We start from the raw sequence: 16,514 nt of genomic DNA on the forward strand, positions 1-16,514 counted from the left end.
GCGAGCGTGGTGACAAATGGGAGGAGGTCGGAGGACGGGGGGGGGGGGGGGGGGGGGGACACGACAGAGGTGTTGAGGATACTTGGGGAGTTTGGGGACTTTTTGGGCTATAAGCGCAACGTGGGGAAGAGTGAGAAGAGTGAGCTGTTTATGCTGCACTTGGGGGACCAGGAGAGGGAGATAGGGGTTCTCCCGTTGAAGAGGGCGGAGAGGAGCTTTAGCTATCTTGGCATCCAGATAGCTAGGAGCTTGGGGGCCCTACATAGGCTAAACTTTTCGAGGCTGGTGGAACAGATAGAGGAGGAGTTTAGGAGGTGGGATGCGCTGCCACTCTCCTTGGCGGGCAGGGTCCAGTCGGTTAAGATGACGGTGCTCCTGAGGTTTTTTTGTTTCTCTTCCAGTGTCTCCCCATCTTGATTCCGAAGGCCTTCTTTAGCAGGGTTAATGAGAGTATTCTGGGGTTCGTGTGGGCGCGGAAGACCCCGAGAGTGAGGATGGTATTCCTGGAGCGAGGCAGGGAGGTAGGTGGTTTGGCGTTGCCCAACCTGTGTGGGTACTACTGGGCTGCAAATGTGGCAATGATTCGTAGGTGGGTGATGGAGGGGGAGGGTGCCGCATGGAAGAGGTTGGAGGTGGCATCCTGTGTGGGCACGAGTTTGGAGGCACTGGTGACGGCCCCACTCCCACTCCCCCCGGCAAAGTATTCTATGAGTCCAGTAGTGGTGGCTACCCTCAAAATTTGGGGGCAGTGGAGGCGGCATAGGGGGGAAGTGAAGGCCTCAGTTTGAACCCCGATACGGGGCAACCACCGGTTTGCACCAGGGAGAATAGATCGTGGGTTTCTGAGTTGGCACAGGGCAGGCATCAGGCGGATGGGGGACCTTTTCCTCGACGGGAAGTTTGCGACTTTAGAGGAGTTGGAGGGGAAGTGGGGTCTCTCCCCTGGGAATACTTTCAGGTATATGCAGATAAGGGCGTTTGTTAAGCGACAGGTGGCAGAGTTTCCGCTATTGCCGCCAAGGGGGGGTGCAGGATAGGGTGCTCTCGGGGATGTGGGTCGGTGAGGGTAGGATCTCGGCAATTTATCAGGTGATGCAGGAGGGGGAGGGGGCCTCGGTGGAGGAGCTGAAAGCGAATTGGGAGGAGGAGCTAGGGGAGGAGATCGATGAGGGGACATGGGCGGACGCCCTGGGGAGGGTGAATTTGTCCTCTTCTTGCACACGGCTCAGCTTAATTCAGCTGAAGGTGCTGCATAGGGCGCATATGACTGGGGCCAGGCTGAGCCGGTTCTTTGGGGGTGAGGACAGGTGTGGGAGGTGTTCGGGAGGCCCAGCGAATCACACCCACATGTTCTGGGCGTGTCCGACGTTGGAGGGGTTCTGGAAGGGGGCGGCGGGAACCTTGTCCAAGGTGGTCGGTTCCAGGGTGGAACCGGGCTGGGGGCTCGCTATCTTTGGGGTAGCATCGGAGCCGGGAGTGCAGGGGGCGAGAGAGGCTGGTATTCTGGCCTTTGTGTCTCTAGTAGCCCGGCGCAGGATTCTTTTACAGTGGAGGGACGCGAAGCCCCCGAGCCCGGAATCCTGGATTAACGACATGGCCGAGTTCATCAAACTGGAGAGGGTCAAGTTTGCCCTGAGGGGTTCGGTGCAAGGGTTCTTCCGGCGGTGGCAGCCTTTTCTTGATTTTCTGGCGGAGTGTTAGGGGGTGATCAATCTCAGCAGCAACTCGAGGGCGGGGGGATTATGGGTCTGTTGAGGGGGTTTGTTTTTGCAACTATATGTTTGTTACTTTCTTTTTTGTTATTAATTTATTGATTTGTATGGGGGGGGGGGGGGGAGTGGCTTTTCTTTCTGTTTTTTCTATGCCTTGTTTATTTTATTGTTGGGAGAAAATTTGTTGTTGAAAAATTTGAATAAAAATTATTTTTTTAAAAGCTTTGCCAGAAATGTGATTTGCTGCACTTTTGGTAAAACTAGTGTGGAACTGCCTTTTCTCTCCCTATGTCTCACAAAGCAGCTGTCTCTTTATTGAGAGTTAGAACATAAATGTGTGAAACTGTCACTTAATTAATTTTTTTTTTTTAAATTTAGAGTACCCAATTCATTTTTTCCAATTGAGGAGCAATTTAGTGTGGCCAATCCACCTAACCTGCACATCTTTGGGTTGTGGGGGCGAAACCCACACAAACACGGGGAGAATGTGCAAACTCCACACGAACAGTGACCCAGAGCCGGAGTCGAACCTGGGGCCTCGGTGCTGTGAGGCGGCAATGCTAACCACTGAGCCACCGTGCTGTCCCTGTCACTTAATTTTGGTAAGTCTCTGTTCAGTTTCGCTCCTGTGGCCAATAGATCATATGAGTCATATGAGCCTGTCGCCCCCCCCTTTCCAGAATATTCTGTTTCACCTGACATTAAAGGAGATGTTTTAAAGCTATTAAGCTATTAATATTAAGCTATTTTGCTGGTAGGGACAGCTGGTTTTCAAACAGTCGTGCCAGATTGACTTCAGCAGTCACAGGATGTGGAATTTTACGCTCGTTGAAGAGACCGGAGAGGTTACTCTCAATCTTGCTTTTTGACTTGAACAGATTTTCATTGAAGAGCCTCGTCAGCTTCTCTTCGATAACTAGGTTTCTCAGGCCTTGGTGCCGTTTTTGTCATGCAAAGTTCACAATTCATATCAAAAGCAAGGGAAATGTGTAGCTAAAAAAGGAGACAATAAGAATAGGAATGAGCCATTGACTTGATTGAGAGAAGCTTTCAGTACTGATATTGGTGTAACATATTGATGAAAGAATCATGAGAAATAAAAACCATGAGGTGCAGAGAAAGTGTGAATTGTTACGGCAAGTTAGCTAATTGGAGGTGGGACCTGCCTTCCATAGTCTAGTGTTGACCTGCACTTTAATCCACTACTTCAATTCTCCATTCCACTCTGAACCTAGCCTCTAAACTGTATCAATGAAGCTTGGCACAAGCTCGAGGAACAGCACCTCATCTTCTAATTATGCATTTTATAACCTTCTGATTAAATTCAAAAATTTCCAATCGTAACCATTTTCTCAGATTAGTGCTGGTAATGGCTCTCATGCTTCGATTTACATCTTCTCGGTCCCATCCTTTGTTTCTTTTTTATCCCATCACCACCCGTTTAGCCTTGCACATCATCCTTTTGTCATAATCTTCCCTGCCTTCTGTCCCATCACAGACTTTCCCTTTTGTTCTCCCTCATCTTTCACTGCTTCACATCAACAACAAATCCCTGAATTTTCATTACAGTCCCTGAATTTTCATTACACAGTGGTCACCAGCTAATGGCCACATCCTATCCCAGCAATTTTTAGTTTCCTGTTGCTAGCTTCTTGTCTCTAATCTGCCCAGCTTTTCTCAGCATAGATACACTGTGGATAGTCTGCTCATTCTCTAGTAATGCTTACTGTGAACAATTTGACCTTTATTCAACACTAAGGTCTGACCTTCGATGTTAAATAGTCTCTATGCAAATCCTGCAAGTGAAAAAGCACAAAATTACACTCCCTTTCCCACCACCCCACACCAAACCCATAACCTCTGTCTTCTTACCTCTAGGTGCTGACTAATGCTAGGGTAGAACTCTGCAAACACCCAATCCTCTGGTATGCCACACTAGTAGGCACTCTTCTCTTGTAAGCCTCAGACAGCAAATTTAGCAGATACAATATTGGGGATAGAATTGAAAAAATGCACCACATTCAGGCTTAAACCTGTACCTACGTAAAACCCAGATGCATACACTTTCTTTGTAAGAGTCACTAAATAGCCATCAACAACAGGAACCAAGGCCGAGTTTTCCTTTCAACTGTAGTGCAAGAGTCAAGAGGACCGTGGCCAGTCCAGGTTTCACCAGCACAGAACTATAATGCAGCAGGTGACCTTCCGCTCTATATGGCTCAGTACTGTGTAATTGTGTGTGTTATATCCCTGAACCACTGGAAGAACTCTTTCTCTGTAGCCCAGAAAACAATAAGGATCATATGAACAGAGAGGCGACATCAAACTATGTTGTACAGATACAGATTTTGGGAAGAGAGAGGATTCTTCAATATAGTCATACAAACGTGAAACATTAGTGTCAATTGCACAAACCTTCAGCAACAGTGTGTGTAAAATCAGATACTCACGGTTTATAGCTTGGGAAGATGCTCCTTGCATGAGCACTCCACCAGGCGACAGGTCACTAATTGCACTGCTTGCCATATTGCTGGAAAGAACCTGACCAAGGGATGTGCAAGGAAAACGTCAGTGAAGTGACCTTGGATTTTGAACCATGCTGTAGAGTCGGTTGAGCAAACAAAAAATCTATACGTATCGTTATAAAGCCAGAGATTTTTTAAAAATGATCATTGAATTCAAGTATAACAGTTGTACCAGAGTTTATGTTTATAATGTACTACACAATCCAGTACTATTATAGTAAAGCAAGTTGAGTACAACAGTATGTACGTGAAACTTTCAAACTATACCCATTTGAATTGAAAAATAGCCAGGATTGATTTTAGTGCAGCAGCAGAGCAGTGGCATTGTGGCAGTGCTAAAGAACGAAAAAAAACCCCGTTCCTGGTCTTGATTAGGAACACAGGAACAGGAGTAGGCCATTCAGCCCATCAAGTTGGTTTCACCATTCAACACGATCATGGCTGACCATCCACTTCAATATCTTTTCTCCCACACTGTCCCCATATCCCTTTGGTCACTGGTATTTAAAAATCTGTCAATCTCTGCTTTAAACATACTCAATGATGAACTTCCATAGCTCTCTGGGGTAGAGAATTCCAAAGATTCATAACCCTCGGAGTAAAAAAGTTTCACCTCACCTTGGTCCTAAGTGGCTTCCCCCTTGTTTGGAAATTGTCTCCTCTGGTTCTAGACTCCCCAACAATTGTCTCCACTGGTTTTAGACTCCCTAATCAGGGGAAATATCTTACCTGCATCTACCCTGTCTATTCCTTTAAGTATTTTGTAGGATTCAAAATGAGATTACCTCTCATTCTTCAAAACTCTGCCAGGCACAGTTTCCTAACCTTTTCGCATATGCACAGTTCTGCCATCCTGGGAACAAGTCTGGTGAACCTTTGCTGCATTCCTTCTCTGGTAATGATATCCTACCTCAGGGTAAGGTACTCCTGGTGCAGTCTAACCAAGGTTCCATACAATTGAAGCAAGACTTTACTATTCCTCTTGTGATAAAGGCGAACATTGAGGGGCTGGTTTAGCACACTGGGCTAAATCGCTGGCTTTTAAAGCCGACCCAGGCAGGCCAGCAGCACGGTTCAATTCCCGTACCAGCCTCCCCGAACAGGCGCCGGAATGTGGCGACTAGGGGCTTTTCACAGTAACTTCATTTGAAGCCTACTTGTGACAATAAGCGATTTTCATTCCATTAGCTTTCCTCATAGCTTGCTGTACCTGCATGTTAGCCTTCAGTGACTTATTGACAAGGACATCCGGCTCCCTTTGTTCATCTACATCCCAAGGCCTTTTACACATGTGAGAAATATGAGAATGACAAGAGCGAGGGTAGGTCCAATCAAGGACAGTAGCGGTAGATTGCGTATTGAGTCTGAAGAGATAGGAGAGGTCTTGAACGAGTACTTTTCTTCAGTATTTACAAATGAGGGGGGCCATATTGTTGGAGAGGACAGTGTGAAACAACTTGTTTGGAAGGAAGATGTGTTGGGCATTTTGAAAAACCCGAGGAGAGACAAGTCCCCCGGGCCTGACGGGATATATCCAAGGATTCTATGGGAAGCAAGAGATTAAATTGCAGAACCACTGGCAATGATCTTTTCGTCCTCATTGTCAACAGGGGTGGTACCAGGGGATTGGAGAGTGGCGAATGTTGTGCCCCTGTTCAAAAAAGGGAATAGGGATAACCCTGGGAATTACAGGCCTGTTAATCTTACTTTGGTGGTAGGCAAAGTAATGGAAAGGGTACTGAGGGATAGGATTTCTGAGCATCTGGAAAGACACTGCTTGATTAGCGATAGTAAACACGGATTTGTGAGGGGTAGGTCTTGCCTCACAAGTCTTATTGAATTCTTTGAGGAGGTGACCAAGCAAGTGGATGAAGGTAAAGCAGTGGAAGTAGTGTACATGGATTTTAGTAAGGCATTTGATAAGATCCCCCATGGTAGGCTTATGCAGAAAGTAAGGGGGCATGGGATAGTGGGGAATTTGGCCAGTTGGATAACAAACTGGCTAACCGATAGAAGTCACAGAGTGGTGGTGGATGGCAAATATTCAGCCTGGAGCCCAGTTACCAGTGGCGTACCGCAGGGATCAGTTCTGGGTCCTCTGCTGTTTGTGATTTTCATTAATGACTTGGATGAGGGAGTTGAAGGGTGGGTCAGTAAATTTGCAAATGATACGAAGATTGGTGGAGTTGTGGATAGTGAGGAGGGCTGTTGTCGGCTGCAAAGAGACATAGATAGGATGCAGAGCTGGCCTGAGAAGTGGCAGATGGAGTTTAACCCTGAAATGTGTGAGGTTCTCCATTTTGGAAGGACAAATATGAATGTGGAATACAGGGTTAATAGTAGAGTTCTTGGCAATATGGAGGAGCAGAGAGACCTTGCGGGTCTATGTTCATAGATCTTTGAAAGTTGCCACTCAAGTGGATAGAGCTGTGCAGAAGGCCTATGGTGTGTTAGCGTTCATTAGCAGAGGGATTGAATTTAAGAGCCGTGAGGTGATGATGCAGCTGTACAAAACCTTGGTACGTCCACGTTAGGAGTACTGTGTGCAGTTCTGGTCGCCTCATTTTAGGGAGGATGTAAAAGCTTTGGAAAAGATGCAAAGGAGATTTACCAGGGTGTTGCCTGGAATGGAGAATAGGTCTTACGAGGAAAGGTTGAGGGTGCTAGGCCTTTTCTCATTAGAACAGAGAAGGATGAAGGGCGACTTGATAAAGGTTTGTAAGATGATCAGGTGAATAGATAGACAGTCAGAGACTTTTTCCTCGGGTGGAACAAACCATTACAAAGGGACATAAATTTAAGGTGAATGGTGGAAGATATAGAGGGGGGATGTCAGAGGTAGGTTCTTTACCTAGAGAGCAGTGGGGGCATGGAATGCATTGCCTGTGGAAGCAGTTGAGTCGGAAACATTCGGGACCTTCAAGCGGCTATTGGATAGGTACATGGATTATGGTAGAATGCTGGGGTGTGGATTGATTTGTTCTTAATCTAGGACAAAAGTTCAGCATAACATCGTGGGCCGAAGGGTCTGTTCTGTGCTGTATTTTTCTATGTTCTACACTTTCCAATCTTTCACTATTTAAGAAATACTCTGTACATCTGTTCTTCCTACTGAAATGGATAACCTCACATTTTCCATATTCTCTTCCATCTGCCATATTATTGTCCACTCACTAAGACTGTCTAAATCCCTTTGAAGCCAGTTTGATCTTCTTCAGAACACATATTCCTACCGAGCTGTGTCATCCGTGAACTTGGAAATATTAGATTTCATCCCCAAGTCCAAATTATTGATATATATAGTCAACAGCTGGGGCCCAAGTACTGATCCTTGCAGTACCCGGAGAGTCACAGCCTGCCAATGCGAGAATGACCCACTTATTCTTACTCTGTTTTTTGCCTGTTACATAGGAACAAGGGTGGCACAGTGGTTAGCATTGCTGCATCACAGCACCAGGGACCCGGGTTCGATTCTGGCCTTGGGTGAATGTCTGTGTGGAATTTGTACATTCTCCCGTGTCTGTGTGGGTTTCCTCCGACAGTCCAAAGATGGGTTGATCATGCTAAATTGTCCCTTAGTGTGCTACTGCATTATGGGATAGGTTGGGGCGTGGGCCAAGAGTGCTCTTTCAGACGGTCAGTGCAGATTAAATGGACCAAATGACCCCTTATGCACTGTAGTGATTCTATGATTTAAATCAATGACTAGTAGGCCATTCGGCCCATCAAGCCTGCTTTGCCATTCGATACGATCGTGACTGATCATCCAATCCAATGCCCTTTATCCCCAAACTATCACCATATCCTTTTATGTCATTGGCATTTATAAATCTATCAGTCTCTGTTTTGAATATATGAACCAGGAATAGGTCATTTAGCCCCTTGAGCCTGCTCAGCCATTCAACAAGATTTTGGCTATCTGTTACCTCACATCCAAATTCGGCCTATCCCCAATAACCTTGGTCTCTCGTTAGTCAAGAACTTATCTACCTCTGCCGTAATATTGATTGAGCCTTCCTCCACTGCTCTCTGGGGAAGGCAGTTCCAAAAATGGGCGGCACAGCAGCTAGCACTGCTGCCTCACAGCACCAGGGACAAGGATTCGATTCCGACCTCAGGTGACTGTTTGAGTTTGCACATTCTTCCCGTATCTGCTTGGGTTTCCTCCGGGTGCTCCGGTTTCCTCCCACAGTCCAAAGATGTGCAGGTTTAGGTGGATTGGTGAGGCTAAATTGCTCCTTAGGTGTCCAAAAGTGTTCTGGGATAGCACAGGAAATTGGGCCTAGGTCGGGTGCTCTTTTGGAGGGTCGGTGCAGACTCGATGGGCTGAATGGTCTCCTCCTGCACTGTAGGGATTCTATACTTCATGGCTCTGTAAGAGAAAAGATTTCTTCTCACCACTGTCTTAAATGGGAGACGCCTTAATTTTAAACTGTGTCCCATAGTTCTAGCATCTCCCACACGGGAAAACTTCATTTCAGCATCCACCCTGTCAATGTTTCAATAAGGTCACTCTTAATCTTCTAAACTGCAATGCATACAGACCCGGCATGTCCAACCCCCTCTATCCCAGGTATCAGTCAAGTGAACCTTTTTCTGAACTGCTTTTAATGCACATATATCCTTTTATTACTATGAGGCAACCAATAATGCACAGAAGAACACAATTAGGCTAGCCTTTGGGACCTAGCTTCCCCAAATCACTGTCAAAGTTCATATATGAATTGGACAAGTTAAGGAGAAATCGGCTGTCTACAGAATTCTGTTGCAGAGATGGAGTCAATAACTCTAGGCAGGAATGATTACTGAGCTGGAGGAAAGGCTCTCAGCAATGAAACACTTCTCCAACATTTGACGCGAGTTGTGCATGGTGTATTGCTTTCTTAATTCAACGGTAAAGAATCTACTTGAACAGGTTTGACCAGGGAATGAGCCATTCTCCATGTGGGAAACAATGATATGGAAGGAAAAGTGTTGAGATCCTGTAGACAAAATTTAAGGATCTTGGGAGGAAACTGAAGTGGAGGACCACACCAAGGTAGTAATCTCTGAATTACTTCCAGTACCTCACAGTAGCGAGTATGGGAATCGGATAAGAGAGGTTAACGTGTGCCTGGAGAAATGGATCAGAAGCAAGATCTTCAGATTCTTGGGATCACATAAATGGGACAGGAGACATTTATTCAAGGTGGATGGGTTGCGCCTGCAACTCCATGGAGCTCGAATCAATGGTATCATGGGAGAGGGGGTGTTCAAACTAATTTGGCAGGGGGGTGGGCACCAGGATGAAACATTAAGAGAGGAGAAACAAGGTGCACCAGACAATTGCACTTGCGTGTAATCACTCACTTTCCCAATACATCAAGCTGAAGGACCAATTCTGTTTCAATGAGAAGTGTAGGAGAGCATACTTGGAGCACCAGGCATCATGAAAAATGCCTACCTGGTGAAGCTACAGCCCAGGACTACAAGCATGTTAAACAGTGGAGACAGTATGTTAAAGACAGAGCTCAGTGATCCAATAATTAATATCAGATCAAAGCTCTGCAGTGTTGCTACATCCAATTGTAAATTATGGTGGGCAATTAAACAACCAACTTGAGGAGGCTCAGCAAATATCCCAATCCTCAATGATGGGTCCAATCCAGCAGTCAGTATAAAAAGACAAGATGAAGCATTTGCAACCATCTTCAGCCAGATGTGCCAAGTGAATGATCCATCTTCGACTCCTCAAGATCCCCAGCATCACAGATGCTAGTCTGTAGACAATTCAATTCACTCCACATGATATCAAGAAATGACTGAACACAGATTGAATACAGAAAATGCTATGGTGTCATGACAACATTTTTGAAGTACTGAAGACTTGTGCCCAAGAACTAGTCGTGCCTATTCTAACTAGTTCAAGTTTCATGTTAATGTTTTAGAGGTTTCTTTTTAAGTTGTGGGAAGATTAAAATTTAACTGTAGAATATGTTATAAATGCAACTAAAGCAACTTGCAGTTTATTACACTTAAAGGTTTCGAGCCATGTTGACTTACGTGAGCAAAGCCCTGGGATCCGTCAGCATGCTCCAGGCAGTTAGGGCTCAGTAAGGTCCTGCACTGTTGATAAGGTGACAAAAGATTACCGGTTCCGTGCCCGGCCGTTTGAGCACAGAGGAGCCCTGGGAGATAATATATAGCTTAGTGGGTCGCACGGGTGCTCCGGTTTCCTCTCACAAAGATGAAACGGTGAGGATAATTGGACATGATCAATTGCCCCTTAGTGTCCAGAGATGTGTAGGTTAGGTTAAGGGGTGAGAGCATAGAACATACAGTGCAGAAGGAAACCATTCGGCACATCGAGTCTGCACCGACCCACTTAAGCCCTCACTTCCACCCTATCCCCATAACCCAATAACTCCTCCTAACCCTTTGGACACGAAGGGCAATTTAGCATGGCCAATCCACCCAACAAGCACGTCTTTCGAGACTTGTGGGAGGAAACCCACGCAGACACGGAGAACGTGCAGACTCCACACAGTGACCCAAGCCGGGAATTGAACCCTGGTCCTTTTATATGAAAATAAAGAATAACGGAAACTATCCCTTTAAGACAATGGCATCAGGTAGGAGTCAATTTGATCCCCTGGTCTTCTACCAAACTCATTTTATACTGGACTTTGTCCTGGACAGCTACCTTTGTTCATTAGTCCATGTCCTGGATCCGATACATCCTGTAGTTAAGTTTCAATGACTCTAGTCGTGTTCCGGTGATTGCCCAAGTCATCGTTTTTTTCATTATTTCATGAGATATGAATGTCACTGGTAAAGCCAGCATTTGTTGCCCACCCCCAAGTCCCCTTGAAAGGTTGATGCTGACCCACACTTTGGAACCACTGCAGTCCATATGGTACAGGTAAACCTACAGTGCTGTTAGGAAAGAAGTTCCATGCTTTTGAAACAGCAAGTCAAGGAATGGTGATATAGTTCCACGTCAGATGGTGTGTGGCTTGCAGGGCACTGTAGGTGGTGGCGTTCCCATTTGTTTGCTGCCCTTGTCCTTTTAGGTAGTAGAGATTGTGGCTTTTATTCATGTGAATCTGGACTGTAAGTGTTGGTAGGGTTTATTAATTGTGCAGTGCATCACAACAGAATCCAATCCTGCCCTCACACATCCAAATACTTTATATCAGAGATTTTTCGGTAGCAATCCGGAGCAGAAACTCAGGCTCATTCTCTCTTCCCCAGCTCAATTGCACTGATGCCAATTGTTACATCTCATCTGTACTCTTAACTCTGATACAGACTAGGAATCAAGCAAATAACTTTTCTGATCTGTACAGCTTATTCCTGCAACAAATCGTGTCTTCACCAATCATACGATTGGAAAATTAAAATACAGGCAGTTCTTGACTTTATGACATTCGAGTTATGACAAAAAACGGTTCTGACATTTATAAATTGGCACCTTGTTTTGACCTTCCCATTTTGGTTTTGACCTTACAATACCATGGCAGTGACATACATATGTGCACATCAACATTCAGTGGCACTCATATCTGCGCAACGATTTTCAGTTGGTGTTCCAATGCACTTTTGCAGTACTTGGTGCCTTTGTTTCTCCAAACCCTTCCTTAAAATATAGCGTTTCTTTGCCCACAATAATGGCAGAAAAGTATAAATCTGTGCGAGAGATGTTTCTTCTTCTAAGAAATATAGAGCAATTACTTTGGAAACAAAAATGGAAATAATTAAGAGGTCTGAAAAAGGTGAGATGCACACTGAAACTGGTAGCTTTGGTATCCCCTGAACGACTATTGTGATCATCCTAATTTTTTTTCATTCAAGGTTGTGGACTTCGTTGGTTGGGCCAGCATCCATTGCCCATCCCTAATTGCTACAGCAGTGCATGTGGTGTTGGGGAGGGAGGATCACAATTTTGACCGAGTGACAGTGAACAAACGGTGATATGTTTCCAAGTTAGGATGGGGAGTGGCTTATAGGGGAACTTCAAAGTGGTGATGTTCTCATGTATCTGCTACCCTTGTCCTTCTAGATGGTAATGGTCGTATGCAATAAACTCTGATAGTTCTGCAGTGTGCTGGACTTATTGCTCAGGTTGAGAAACTGTTAATAGTTTGGCTAGAGGACCAAGATCAACGTCATTTTCATTGTGCACGTCATTTTCCTGTGCCAATTCCCCCCCCCCCCCAAATCTCATTTGTTGTTTCAGGGTCCTCTCCTGGCTCCCTCACTATACAATGCACATTTATCTACTATTTACATGTTGGTGGTGCCCTCCCCTCCCCTCTTTTTTTATTTGCACCCCCCCCCCCCCCCCCCCTATCCTGTCCTCGGCCTTTCCTTGGTGGTTCCTTGTCTTGTGGCCTTGTTCTGGGCCGTTTTCAGACCTCCGCGTCCATTTTCCCGAGCCCTCCCCACCTTACCTCCCTCCCTTCCCCGTCTGCTCCCTGTTGTCCCGTTGGCTCCCGTGCTTTCCCCCCTCTATTGGCTGTTGGCTTCGAACACGTCCTGAAACAAGTTGGTAAATGGCCTCCACTCTTTGTGAAAGCCATCTTCTAATCCTCGGATGGTGAACTTGATCTTCTCCGGGTGGAGAAATTCAGATAGGTCTGCCAGCCAGTCTGCAGCTGTGGGTGGTCCTAATGATCACCAGCCGAGCAAGATTCTCCGTTGGGCGATTAGAGAAGCAAAGGCTAGGGCGTCGGTCCTCTTCGTCATGAATAGTTCTGGCTGGTCCCACGCCTCAAAGACTCCACTCTTGGGCATGGCTCCACCTTCACCCTCACAACCTTGGACATTGCTTCAAAGAAGGCTGTCCAGAACCCGACAAGTCTGGGGCAAACATGTGGTTGGCCGAGCCTCCCTGGCAATGTTCACATTTATCCTCCACCTCCGGGAAGGACCTGCTCATTCGGGTTCTTGTCAGGTGTGCTCTTTGCACCACTTTTAGCTGCATGAGGCTTCGCCTTGCACATGAGGAGGTGGAGTTGGCCCTGCTCAGAGCTTCGCTCCAGAGTCCCTACCCTATTTCTATCCCTAGCTCTTGCTCCCATTTTTCCCCATGTCTAATCCAGTGGGGAGTGCGTCCTTTCTAAGAGTCGTCCGTGCAAGTACCCAGTTTCCTTTTCCCAGACAGTCCGTGTCCAGTAACTCCTAAAGCATTGTGCTTCTCAGGGTTTGTGGGTATGCTGCCGTCTCCTTGCGGAGAACGTTTTCGATCTACAGATGCCGGAGTTCATTCCCATTTAGTAGTTCCAGTTTCTCCATCAGTTCCTCTATGGTCACTAGTCTGTCTTCCGTGTAAAGTCCATGACCATCAGTCTCTCAAAGGTGGCATCGAGCACGGCTGGTGCAAACCTATGGTTGCCACAGATGAGGGCCATGATGGACATTCCAGTCAGACTGAAAAGCTGCCTCATCTGGTTCCAGGTTCTCAGGGTAGTTACCACCATTGGGCTTGCTGAGTGTTTTGTTGGCGGGGTTGGGAGCGCTGCTGTGGCGAGGGCCCGTAGGGTCGTTCCTCTACAGATAGACTCCTCCATCCTCATCAACTGCGTGTCTGGGTCCTTCACCCATTCCCTCACTCTTTCCGCAGTGGCTGCCCAGTGGTAGTATTGCAAGTACGGGAGGGCCAGGCCTCCCGAAACATGTTTCTTCTTCTTTATAGTACTGTTTGGGATACTTTCCCCCTACCAAACACACACACACAAATGCCATACTCACCTTGTCTATTAAATAGAGAAAGGCCTTGGGGATGTAGATCGGTATGGTTCTGAATAGGAAGAGAAACGTAGGCAGTACGGTCCCTGCCAGGAAAAGCGGGAATGCATCCCATCTCACCAGGTCCTTTTTTACTTCCTTTGCCAGGCTGGTCAGGTTCCACTCGTGGCTCCGTGTCCAGTCGAGGTCAATCTGGATCCCCAGGTAGTGGAATTTGCTTTGGGCTATTTTAAATGGTAGACCCTCCAGCTCTGCCTCTCGGGTTCACCGGGAATACTTCGCTTTTGCCCAGGTTAAGTTTGTAGCCCGAGAAGGCTCCGAACTCTCCCAGGAACGTCATGATTTCTTTCATGCCACTCTGTGGGTCCGAGATGCAGAGGAGCAGGTCATCCGCATGGAGCAGAGTTGCCAACCTTTTCCAACATAAATCAGTATTCCCATACCAAAAATCAGTATTTTGGCAGTAAAATCAGTATTTTCATTTCAAAGAAAAATGCCCACCAATCTGCAGTCCTGCTTTACGTCTTTAGTGCACAAATCAGTGACAATAGGCAGCACGGTAGCATAGTGGTTAGCATAATTGCTTCACAGCTCCAGGGTCCCAGGTTCAATTCCCGGCTTGGGTCACTGTCTGTGCGGAGTCTGCACGTTCTCCCCGTGTGTGCGTGAGTTTCCTCCGGGTGCTCCGGTTTCCTCCCACAGTCCAAAGATGTGCAGGTCAGGTGGATTGGCCATGATAAATTGCCCTTAGTGTCCAAAATTGCCCTTAGTGTTGGGTGGGGTTACTGGGTTATGGGGATAGGGTTGGGGTGTGGGCTTGGGTGGGGTGCTCTTTCCAAGAGCCGGTGCAGACTCGATGGGCCGAATGGGCTCCTTCTGCACTGTAAATTCTATGATATCTATGAAATCACATTCGGCCATGTGTGCGATGATGAAGCAAAATCTTTGATTTTAAATATTCCAAATCTACTCCCTTGCACCCTGCATGTGATAACAAGATTAAACAAGTTGTGGTTGTACACTGGGCGTCTTTAACATCATTGGTCAATCAGCTCTTCTAAAACACAAATGGAAAGTGTAAATCTCATGTTTCCCCATGCACAGCGTCATGGGTGGGTGTTTTCAAATTAAGTTTCAAACATTCAGTAAATCTAAGAATGAAAAACATTCACCTTCTTACATGAAGTTGAAAAGAGGAATACTATTAAAGATAGTTGATACTAACGGAGATCAAGCATATTTGCTCATCAGTGGTAGGGTAGGCCCCGGGTCACTGTCCGTGTGCAGTTTGCACATTCTCCCCATGTGTCTGCGTGGGTCTCACCGCCACAACCCAAAGATGTGCAGGGTAGGTGAATTGGCCACGCTAAATTACCCCTCAATTTAAAAAAAATTAATTAAAAAAAAAAAATCAGTGATAGGGTATCGGATGTCAACAACTAGCAAATTATGGTGATCTGATCATTCAAACAAACATAAATATTTATATTGGTGAAACTTCGGGATCTACTCAATTTTGGGTTAACTAGTGTTATCATAAATGGAAATTTGATACATTATACATCCAGTAAGCAATATGGGGGCTTTGTGTCGAATATAACTAATATCAAACAAAATAAAGATCACTGGTTGCCCCCAACTCCTCCTCCGCCCCCAACCCACTCCCACTGTCCATGACTTAGAACTGGGTCCCATTGCAAATAGCTCTGGAAATGGGAGCACACGCACCAGGTGCTCAAGAACCACCCTCCGTCCAGCTCATGCGCCCTGCCCTCCTGCCCCACGCCCTGTTCTCCAGGGCAACCGACCGGCCTAGCTGGCAATGCTCAGCCGGAGCAGCGGTGAAAAGCGGTGCGGCCAGTCCGCCAGGGTGGTTTATGCATTTTAAAGCCAGGGCCAATTTGCATAACATTAAAGGCCTCAGGTGAAGCTGCCAGTGCTGATGAGGAGGCAGCTCGGCTTTTCCTGAGACACTGGCTGAAATCTTTGAAGTGGGTGGTATTGTGCTCTGCAATTCTTTTTATGTTGACAAAACTGGGCTCTTTTGGAAAAATTGCCATTGTGAATTTACATTACCAAAGAGGAGAAATCTATGCCAGGTTACAAAGCTGCTAAAAATAGGCTCACTCTACTGCTCGGAGCTAATGTTTAACTTAAATTCATTGTGTACTATTTGAAAAACCCCAGGGCTTTCAAGGGATATTCCAAGGCATTTTTCCCAGTGATATGGAAATCCAATCGTAAGGTAGGTCAATGGGAACATGTTTTGAGGATTGGTCTACCATCATTTTGTGCCACGTATCAGTAGTTATTGCAGCAGAAACAAGCTTGCATTAAAAGCATTGTTACTGGGCAGCACGGTAGCGCAGTGGTTAGCATTGCTGCATCACGGCGCCGAGGACCGGGGCTTATTCCCAGCCCCGGGTCACTGTCGGTGTGGAGTTCGCTGATCCGCCTTGTGTCTGCGTGGGTGTCTTACCCCCACAACACAAAACAATGTCCAGGGTAGGTGGATTGGCCACGCTAAATTACCCATGTTTAATTGGGA

The 16,514-nt window shown here is 46.3% G+C and overlaps 1 protein-coding gene across 1 annotated transcript in view; it reads right to left on the reverse strand.

The window, feature by feature from the left end:
* Window positions 1–16,514, reverse strand: part of gtf2h1 (general transcription factor IIH, polypeptide 1) — a 133,126-nt gene that overhangs the window by 23,363 nt on the left and 93,249 nt on the right. Inside the window, exon 9 of the mRNA XM_038806049.1 lies at window positions 4,163–4,253. Within this exon, the coding sequence (XP_038661977.1) occupies window positions 4,163–4,253 (91 nt within the window). The remainder of the gene's footprint in view (window positions 1–4,162; window positions 4,254–16,514) is intronic.

The sequence above is a fragment of the Scyliorhinus canicula genome, chromosome 9 (assembly GCF_902713615.1).
Source record: "Scyliorhinus canicula chromosome 9, sScyCan1.1, whole genome shotgun sequence".
NCBI lineage: Eukaryota > Metazoa > Chordata > Chondrichthyes > Carcharhiniformes > Scyliorhinidae > Scyliorhinus > Scyliorhinus canicula.